At 51.9% G+C, this 9,400-nt stretch overlaps 3 protein-coding genes across 7 annotated transcripts in view; 2 read left to right on the plus strand and 1 right to left on the minus strand.

The window, feature by feature from the left end:
- The window catches only part of btf3 (basic transcription factor 3), a 76,003-nt gene that overhangs the window by 58,899 nt on the left and 7,704 nt on the right, over nt 1–9,400 (minus strand). The gene's annotated exons all lie outside the window — the stretch shown is intronic.
- On the plus strand, nt 154–5,398 carry LOC127591260 (MOB kinase activator 1B). 2 transcript variants are annotated; one of them, XM_052051188.1, is made up of 6 exons: nt 154–525; nt 1,855–2,021; nt 2,395–2,488; nt 2,570–2,703; nt 2,863–3,026; nt 3,219–5,398. In XM_052051188.1, the coding sequence occupies exons 1-6, from the start codon at nt 512–514 to the stop codon at nt 3,294–3,296; spliced, it is 651 nt and encodes a 216-aa protein (XP_051907148.1). In that variant the 5' UTR covers nt 154–511; the 3' UTR covers nt 3,297–5,398. The 2 variants fall into 2 exon arrangements, with proteins under 2 accessions (XP_051907148.1, XP_051907149.1); XM_052051189.1 differs by lacking the exon at nt 154–525 and adding an exon at nt 639–1,073.
- On the plus strand, nt 5,672–9,328 carry dck (deoxycytidine kinase). 3 transcript variants are annotated; one of them, XM_052051184.1, is made up of 8 exons: nt 5,672–5,807; nt 6,080–6,152; nt 6,349–6,464; nt 7,949–8,142; nt 8,266–8,413; nt 8,525–8,640; nt 9,089–9,188; nt 9,281–9,328. In XM_052051184.1, the coding sequence occupies exons 1-8, from the start codon at nt 5,709–5,711 to the stop codon at nt 9,305–9,307; spliced, it is 873 nt and encodes a 290-aa protein (XP_051907144.1). In that variant the 5' UTR covers nt 5,672–5,708; the 3' UTR covers nt 9,308–9,328. The 3 variants fall into 3 exon arrangements, with proteins under 3 accessions (XP_051907144.1, XP_051907145.1, XP_051907146.1); XM_052051186.1 differs by having other exon boundaries at nt 5,692–5,807; nt 6,032–6,152; XM_052051185.1 differs by having other exon boundaries at nt 5,683–6,152.

The following is a 9,400-nucleotide window of genomic DNA, read 5'->3' on the forward strand; positions in this document are numbered from 1 at the left end:
GCTGTATTTCATTTGACTTATGAAAATAGATCGGATCGGAAAATAGATGGGATAGGATTGAAGATGCGTTTTATTCCTTCCTGGACGAAAGACGGCGTTGCCCACTAGGTGTCAGCACAGGACAGAACTTTGTCCAAGTCGGCCTTTGTGGCATCCCAAGAAGAAGTCGAGCCGTTGAGACTTGTCCGTAGGCTCGCTTTGCGTGTTACAGCAGCAGTCAGCACAATCGGTCGCGGAGAACTCAGTGCGTTTTGGTGGACCAGCTTCTCTTTTTTTTTGTTTTGATAAGCCTCCGCATCGAATTCAAGCTTCTTTTTTTGTGCATTTGTACGAATATAACGCGCACGTCCGCTGTCATCCAAAACAGAGCGAGAGGACCACGAGAAAGGCCGAGAAGTCACGACGAGGACTTGAGAGACTCGCACAAACAGTTCTCCTCCTGCTCCTTGAGTCACGTCATTTGCCGCGCGAGAGAAACGCAAAGAGAGAAGGAAACCCCGCCCGAGGAAACATGAGCTTTCTGTTGTAAGTCGTTTGGTCACCTTGCGTGTTCGCGTGTGTCCTGCCTAAGCCGCGGGGTTGTGCTTTTTACTTGGCCGACGTCTGGAGGAGAGCCGCGCTAGCCGTAGCATGTTGCGGGCCGAGGCTAGTTCCCGGACGAACGAGCGACTCGCCAATGGAGACGTCGTCTTCTTGGACATGTCATCTGCGAGTGGTAGTGAACAATGTCATTTTATTTGCGAGGGCCACAGAGGGAGGCGTTGAGGCGGCCGTATCGTAACCTTCTACGGAAGGCGCGTCACTTTGCTTTGATTAAGTTTCCGTGTGAATGCGAAGGTGTTCGGAGAATTCCACGGACGGCCGCTTTTTATCTTTCTCTCGTGAAACGTGCCCGTCATTGTCGTGTGGAGTCGAATGTGTCACAAATGTGACAAGTGTGTGCTGCAGTGGCCCACATAAGGGGACGACAACACGGATAGTTTATTACTCCGCGGAGTTCTTTTTAAAAGACCCCGCCACTGGTGGTTGGACTTTGGAGACGTCCAAGAACCCAAGGCAGGCTCCAACGTGAAGTAAGTCCAACCTATGCGGCATGAGCCAAGAAATGGCAGTGGCCTGCCTGGATTTAAAAGCATCCCCGATGATAATCATCCCGTGTGGATCCCGTGATCACGCACGGGAGCCGCTTCAAAAATAGATCCATGCGTTTCACCCGCTAGTTAGGAAAACAGTACTTGAGGAGTGATAGGGAGGTCTGCTGGTGGACGAAAGAGTGAAGCGTGTCGTCTCGGCCGCCAAAACGTACCTGAGGATGTACCACGCGATGCGGACGAGCAAATGTTATTCATCAATCCGAGCGTCTCGCCTTATATTTGCGGCGGACGGGCCGGCGCCGGTGAACTTCGGGTATCCCCGGGCCACCGTCAATGTCGCAGCCTGGATGGCTCGTTCTGATTTGAGGCAACAATTGGAAGTACCGAACTTGGGAATTGAAGAGATTTGGCCGAAGCGCCGCGCGCCACGTTGCGCGTCCTTTCCTGCCGTGCTGATGGCTTGCTGTTGTTGAATGGGGGGCCGCGGGAGAAAGCGGCAGTCCAAAGCACCTCATTAGCGCCACAGAGACGCTCTGTTCTGCGCCGCTTTGCTCGTTCCAACTCCCTTTGTCCGCACTTTTATGAAACGTCGATGAAGACGTATCGTTCGGGACGTGGAATGCAATCTTGGTTGGTTTTTTCCCCCTCCTCTCTTGATGGATTTGAACAAAATGCACCAACAAATAAATATCAACGATTGAATCCATTTGGTGGCTTCAGCTCGCTCTCTCTCTCTCTCTCTCTCTCTCCCCCTTGACAGCGGAAGTCGCTCATCCAAGACGTTCAAGCCCAAGAAAAACATCCCGGAGGGCTCGCACCAGTACGAGCTGTTGAAACATGCCGAGGCCACGCTGGGGAGCGGCAACCTGCGCATGGCCGTCATGTTGCCCGAGGGCGAGGACCTCAACGAGTGGGTTGCGGTCAACAGTAAGCGCCAAACTCGGCTCTTCAAACACTTTGCATGCCTGCGGCGAGACTGATGTTGAAATAGAATTCCTTCCATTGGGGCCAAAAGACTCCCGCCATTCCAAACGGCGCCGTGTTTTAGTTGATCTCGGTAACAACGCGAATGACTCCCCCGTGAAGAGTGACTTTGGGCACTCCCGCCAAGGCCGCAAGCCTTCCTTCTGGGAAGACTCGCTGACAAACTATTATGGTGGCTCTTTGTCTTGGCGCCATGTTAATCACCATCCGGTGAGCTCCGTTTTTAAAATAAATGAGCGCTAGATTTGGGGTTGGCGTTGCATTGACGCATGTGCGCACTGGCGTTGATGCAAATGAGCACTCTATGGCATTGCAGCCGTGGACTTCTTCAACCAGATCAACATGCTGTACGGAACCATCACGGACTTCTGCACGGAGGAGACTTGTCCCGTCATGTCCGCCGGTCCGAAGTGAGTCCCGGGCCAAACGCCGGCGCCGCGCCCAAAGGCCGAGGCTGCGGTCCACAGCGTCGCTCTTTTTTTTTTACGCAGGTACGAGTACCACTGGGCGGACGGCACCAACATTAAGAAGCCCATCAAGTGCTCCGCCCCCAAGTACATCGATTACTTGATGACCTGGGTGCAAGACCAGCTGGACGACGAGACGCTTTTCCCCTCCAAGATCGGTACGTCTCAGAGGGGCCAAACCGTGACGACGGTTAGGCCGCGGCCGCCCCCCAGAGGAGAAATCGCTCGAGGAAGTGCCCGACGCTTCGGGATGACCTTTTTGCGCGCTTTTCTTGAGACGCTCCCCATAACGGCCGTTGTGTTCTCCCCCCCCCTAGGCGTCCCGTTCAAGCGGAACTTCATGTCGGTGGCCAAGACCATCCTGAAGCGTCTGTTCCGCGTCTACGCGCACATCTACCACCAGCACTTTGACTCGGTCATGCAGCTGCAGGAGGAGGCCCACCTCAACACGTCCTTCAAGCACTTCATCTTCTTTGTGCAGGTGGAAAAAGATGCACGCAGCTCGGCCGGCTCGCTCCTGTCGCGCTGCCTCTGGCTTTCTGTCTTGTTTTTGTCACCGTCGCCCTCTCGCTCCGTTTGTCAAGTCTTTCTCTCTCTGCCCCCCATGCCCCCCCATCTCCATTCGGGCACCTCTGTGCCTCTGCTGACGCGTTGTCTCGTCTTGTCTCGTCAGGAGTTCAACTTGATCGACAGGAAAGAGTTGGCGCCGCTTCAGGAGCTGATCGAGAAGCTGACCACGAAGGACAGATAAACGCCACCGTGCTTTTTTTTTTCCTTTTCGGCGATTTTCTAGTTTTTGCACAGAAATACCCTCTCCCTCCGCCCCTCCCCACAACGCCCTCAACTCTTCCTCGGCCGTTCGTATGCAGTATCGACTCTATTTCCATTTGGGGAAATGTTTTTAAAAGAGGCCCGTCCGGGACGTCCCGTTGGCCATTAAACGCGCCGGGACTCGAGCTTATCAGGAGTGTTGGGGTCAAGGTGCAACACTCCTCCCTCCGCTTCGCGTGACACTCGTTGGCTTACGCTGTACAAAAAAAAAAAAAAAATAGTGCCGAGACGTCATCCCCGAAGCCGTTCCGAGAGCAGAAATTCTTCCCGCCAGCGGTAAAAGCATCCCAAGTGCCTGGCCCGGCACCTGCGGCGAGAACTGTAGCGAGGTCGCGATCGACCTCGATCGTCCGGTCGCCGGAGAGAACGAGTTCAAAATACTTGGCACGGGCCATTTTCACGGCTGCGTCGGAGGCATTCACGTGAGAGCTGGCGTCGATTCGCCCGTGCCTTTTCGGACACAACTTGAGCCGATCCAAACGCGAGCGGTTCCGGCTGCTCACCCCGTGAAGAGAATGACACGCACGCTTCCCGATGTCGGTGGGGCCGCGCCTCCGTTCCGGCTTTGGATCGACGGTTTTCCAAATGATCGCTTGAAAATGTTGCCGTTCTAGCGGGAGGGGACAAACGATGACCCGTAACCTTCGCCGTACCTCCCGGAGCGGAAAATGACCGCAACTTTGAACCGTTCTCCCACCCTCTTGCCTGAATGTCTAGTCTGCTCTGTCGCACGACCGAGCGTCTTTTTCCCTTCCCCAAAAGTGAATGTCCGCCCGCCCTGCCCGTGAGGCGCAACTGAGATATTTGCCATGTTGTTGTGCACGCACATCTCCCCGCTCTCAAAAGTCTCCTTTACTATGCAATAAGAATTGAGGCGTTCAAATAAACAAAAACCACCGTGGGATCCGTCGGCGCGTTCTCGCCGGATATTTGTCGCTTCTCACTCAGACGTTTGAGTTTTGAAAAGTACGGCTCTGCTTTCGTTTTTGTGCTTGCGCGCCTTTTTTTGCGAGTCGGTCACCGTTTACCAGAGCTTGTCAGACAACAAGGCACACCATGTAAATAGCCATGCCTGCCAAGGAGTATTCCAGAAAGACAAAAGGACACGACAAGAAATAAGGTGAAAAAACGTGAATTGTTGCACTTTGTCATACGAGGGAAAACCATTCCTGCCACCATAGTCATTTCTAAGGAGAAATGTGGACCATTGCGAGGAGAACGGTCGTCTTTACGGTACAAAAGCATACAGAATATTGAGCATAAATGTTCCACGGTGTTGCGCTAAATTCATCAAATTCTCGAGGATGTCACCTGATGATTGTTACTTGATAACTGTTTTTTGTTTTGTTTTTTTCTCAGATGAACCCCATCTCCCTCAACCAATTGTTTTTGGTTTTTGTTTCCAATACTGCAGTACTCGGACGTAATACTGCTAACAGCACCACTGCATCGTAGTTGGACCCGCTAAGAATTGCAATATATCAGTGTGACATTAGACAACCCCCCCGCCCCCCGACTTTGTTAGTATAATAAACTTTATAGTAAGTATAAAGTATAGTAAACTTTTCATTTGCCTCACGGAATAAGTATTGTTGTGTTTTTGAACACAGAATGACGTCTTATTTCTTGACATTAGCCATCTTACTGTCTAATATTCCTTCGTAGTTGAATCGTTCTCTTAAAATAAGCACGGACATTTTGTTTTGTTTTTTTAGCGGCAGTTCCTCATTCCCCAGTTTGCGCATTCAAATGGCGTTTGCTTGCTTTCGTTGTTGTTTTATGAGGTCAAGATTCCGAACGTGTTGACTCGTTTTCAAGTTTCTCATCTCAACAAGCATCTCCCGCTCTGGCCTGTTGCCGCGTCGTTAATCATCCATCCTCTTGTCTTTCTTGGCTCTCTTCTTTAAGGAACTGTTTGTAGGCTACGTAACAGCTCGGTAAGGATATTCCAATGCTGCTGAAACGAGTTCTGCTGTTTACAAGGCAAATAAAGGTGGTGATGAGTCTTTGCATTTTTTGAAATGGTTTTATTTACCTTCATTTGTGTTGTGGGAAACGTTGGCCAAGTCGATGATGCAGTTGCTGCGGAAGTGACGACGTTCGAAAGCAAGAACAAAAACAATAAAATCACAGATAAAATTATAACAACACCCGAATGCCAGACCAGCGAGCATATATATATACACTGTACATTTTTGTATTATTTTTATTTTTTAATCGAAGACCATTTGATAATTTACAATGTTGCCGGAAACGACGATCCGCCGTTCCAACCTTTGGCTCTGATTGGCTAGTATTGCTGCTTCCCGGGCGGAAGCGAAGACGCCCAAAGATGTTGTTTGGGAGGTGGCCTTTTTCTCGCATCCGGTATTTCCTTGATAATTCTCACGTTCTATTCTCGAACAATTACGCCAACTTTCTGCACAGAAACGTAAGGAAACTGTTGCAGTATATCATGATGTAAATGACAAAAAGACAACCGAAAAGTACTTTGGCTTGTTTTCGCTCGCCGTCGGCCGTTGACACGCTTCCCGCGACATGCCCAGTGATAATCGAGGTATCACTTCCGGGTTGTAGATGCTACTGTTGCCCGCCAAACTTTGATAAACGCGCCCGCCGCTTGTCATTCTCTTCCCTCGGACGTCGCGCCGTTAGATTTTAACGTCACCAATTGCCGACAACAACATGTCTTTAACCCCCAAGAGGCCGCGCTCCGATTTCATGAACGACTCCATGGAGAAGAGGATAAAGCGGATTTCCATCGAGGGCAACATCGGTGGGTGCATTTCAAATGAGCGAATGCGTTGTGTTGTTCACGAAGACTTCTAATAATAGAGTCGTCGTAAATGGCGCCAAGCTCCTCTTCGTGAAGCTAAGACACGGGCTACCACACTTAGAAGCTAATGTGTAGCTAATGCGTGTTTGCAAACTAGTGAATTGTTTTTTTTCTTTTCCTTTGCAATGGGGGGCAGCGGCGGGAAAGTCGACCTTCGTCCGCCTTCTGGAGCAAGAGTGCGGCGACTGGGAGGTAGTACCCGAGCCCATCGCCAGGTGGTGCAACGTGCAAACAAGCGGCGGTGACTTTGCGGTACAGTATTCCCCCTTATAGTCGCGACTTGCCGATTCACGCATCTGCTATTTTTTATGAACCTATCCGCTGTCATTCCCCGACACAACACATAGACGAACAACCATCCGCGCTCTAGGGACAATTTAGAGTGTGCCATTAACCTGCCACACGTGTTTTTGGAATGTGGGAGGACACCGGAGTACGGGCACGGAGAGAACATGCAAACCCATATATGTACACACACACACGTGCATGTGTGCTGGAGTCAGTTGAAGAGCTTCTTTTCGAAAAAAAAGTTTTGTTCGAGAGCCCTTTTATGGCTTCTGCAAAGCTTTTAGGCGGCGTCAAATACAAGGCCCCTGGGGAACTTTGTACAGTTTCAGCCCCACTACATTCCAGACCCACTTGAAATGGATGATCATCTCTGCTATGGAGAGAGCTTCATTTAAAAATAGGTTTACTACTTTCCCACACTTCTGAGACATTTAGAGACACTCTTCGAATGGGCCTGCAGACGAACCTCACACTATGTTTGGCCTCCGGGATCGCGTTACTACTCGGAGTGTAGGTGAAAGCAAAGAGAATTTCGGATGAAAAAGTTGAGCACACAAATGTTCAAAAGGCACCATAAAATGTCCCTGCCGCATAGCGCCACCTTTAGGCGAACTTCAGCTTGACGGACACTCTGAATCTGACGTGTAATTCCACGGACAGAAAACGGGCAGAGACTCTCGATGTGTTCGCTTGCCGTACCCGCGGGTCTTTTTGGATCACGGAGTCGCTCTTGCGATCCGACTTTGGCGCGGCCGCCGATATGTCATGAAACGGACACGGATATGCCATCCATCTGTGCCCGAGCATAACTGGGAGCGTCTTCATCCGTATTTAGAGCGCAGCTGCCGTCTGTCCACGCGGGCACCTTTGCTCACAAACCCCATTCAACCTTCCGATTGCAATGGCGAGATGAGCTTGACTCAAGGCCGACACGCTTGCTCATATTTGTGTGTATCCTTGAAATAAATAACGATGCCACTTTGTGTTTATTATTTGAGCAGACGGCGTTTCCTCGTGCTGGAAACATGGGAAAGCCCTTTAGCCGATGCCGCCTCTGCTCCGCTGGCATCACGTTTTCGGAACAATGTCTGCCACGGCGCACGCCGTTGTTGGGATGACTTCATCAATAAATATGCAAATAGATGCAGCAGCAAATATACGCAGATGCCTTTGCAAATTGTGAACATAAACATGTCATTTATAGTCACCGTGCAAATACGTGAAAACGAGGAGCCGATACATTTATACCGTCTCTCGCTCTCTCTCGAGCGACATAAAACGGAGCGTGAATATGAATGTATTCCTGAGAATGATTCAAAATCCCTCGATACCTTGGTAAGGACCGAAAAAGCCAATTCGGCGCCGGCCGTCTCGGAAAAGCCGTTCGTTTTGAGGTGGTAAAAAAGGCGCAAACATCCCGAAACACGAGCGGCGGCCTCGCCCGGCAGGAGCTGACGTCGTCGCAGCGTAGCGGCGGCAACGTGCTGAAGATGATGTACGACGAGCCGGAGCGTTGGGCCTACACCTTCCAGAGCTACGCCTGCATCAGCCGCGTGCGCGCCCAGATCCGCTCGGCCAACGGGAAGCTGCGGGAGGCCGACGACCCCGTGCAGTTCTTTGAGCGCTCCATCTACAGCGACAGGTATGACGCGGCGGCCGTCGAGCTCGAGCGGAACCCGGGCCGCCGGCCAAGCTCCGAAGCGCCGGGCTCCTTCCATTCCAATAGGATCGGCATCCTTGATTTGCTTCGAATGCCGCCCCTCAGGTACATCTTCGCCGCCAACCTCTACGAGAACGAGTGCCTGAACGAGACGGAGTGGTCCATCTATCAGGACTGGCACGGCTGGCTGCACAGCCAGTTCAGCCGGCACATCCGGCTGGACGGCATCATCTACCTGAGGGTCCCCCCGCAGGTACGCGGCCAACCGCCCCCCCCCGCCCCGAGCCCCTCTCGCCGCTTTGCTTTCAGAATCGGAATCTTCTCGCACGTACGAGTCACTTTTTTCCTCCCTTCACTCGTGCAGAAGTGCATGGAGAGGCTGCACCTGCGCGGCCGCCAGGAAGAGCAGGAAATCCCTCTGGAGTATCTGGAGAAGCTCCACGTCAAGCACGAGAGCTGGCTGCAGCACAAGACCATGACGTGAGCCCCGGCATCGCGCACCCGCACGCCGCCGCTTCTCGTCAGGCGCGTCGACACGAGGGGGCCCCCGAGCTGGCCTCGTGCGCTCCCGTTTGCCCGTGCCGCAGAAAGGCCGCCTTTCAGCGAGGCAGCCCCGGGGACCACGCGAGAGATCCCATGTGACGGCCATCTGCCTGCGCGGCTCTCGTACTGTGTGTGTGTGCTTGTACATACTTTATGCGTCTAGCGTTTGCGTGTGCGCGTGTCTACTTTTAGGTTGAGGTATTTTCCCCAACCTGCCACCACTTTGCAAATTCTATGCAACCTTTTCAGCACAAGCGTACGTTTCCATTTGGACACACTTGTTGTGTGTTTTTGAAGGAGCGGCCGTGTTCAAACCTTTGACCGCTAGCATGTCAGCGATGTCGTCGCGCGCCCGTCCAAACCGACTCGCCCTTCTGATGCACAGGACGGACTTTGAGTATCTGGCCGACTTGCCGGTGCTGACGCTCGACGCCGCGGAAGATTTCAAAGGCAACCAGAGCAAGAGTGCCGACATGATGGAGAAAGTACGAGCAAGTGATTGGACGATCGCGCTCTGTAACATTTGCACGTGCGCTCAGAGGACGCACTCCAACTAAAAGTCCAAACTGTGTTCCAGGTGAAAGAGTTCCTGAGTACCTTGTGAGGAACCGCAGAGGAGGCAAGAGGGCAAATGGAAAAAGTGCTGTTTTTAACGATATTTTTATTCAGACTTGATTTTTTTTTTATCATTGGAATG

The sequence above is a fragment of the Hippocampus zosterae genome, chromosome 18 (genome assembly GCF_025434085.1).
Source record: "Hippocampus zosterae strain Florida chromosome 18, ASM2543408v3, whole genome shotgun sequence".
Classification (NCBI taxonomy): Eukaryota; Metazoa; Chordata; class Actinopteri; order Syngnathiformes; family Syngnathidae; genus Hippocampus; species Hippocampus zosterae.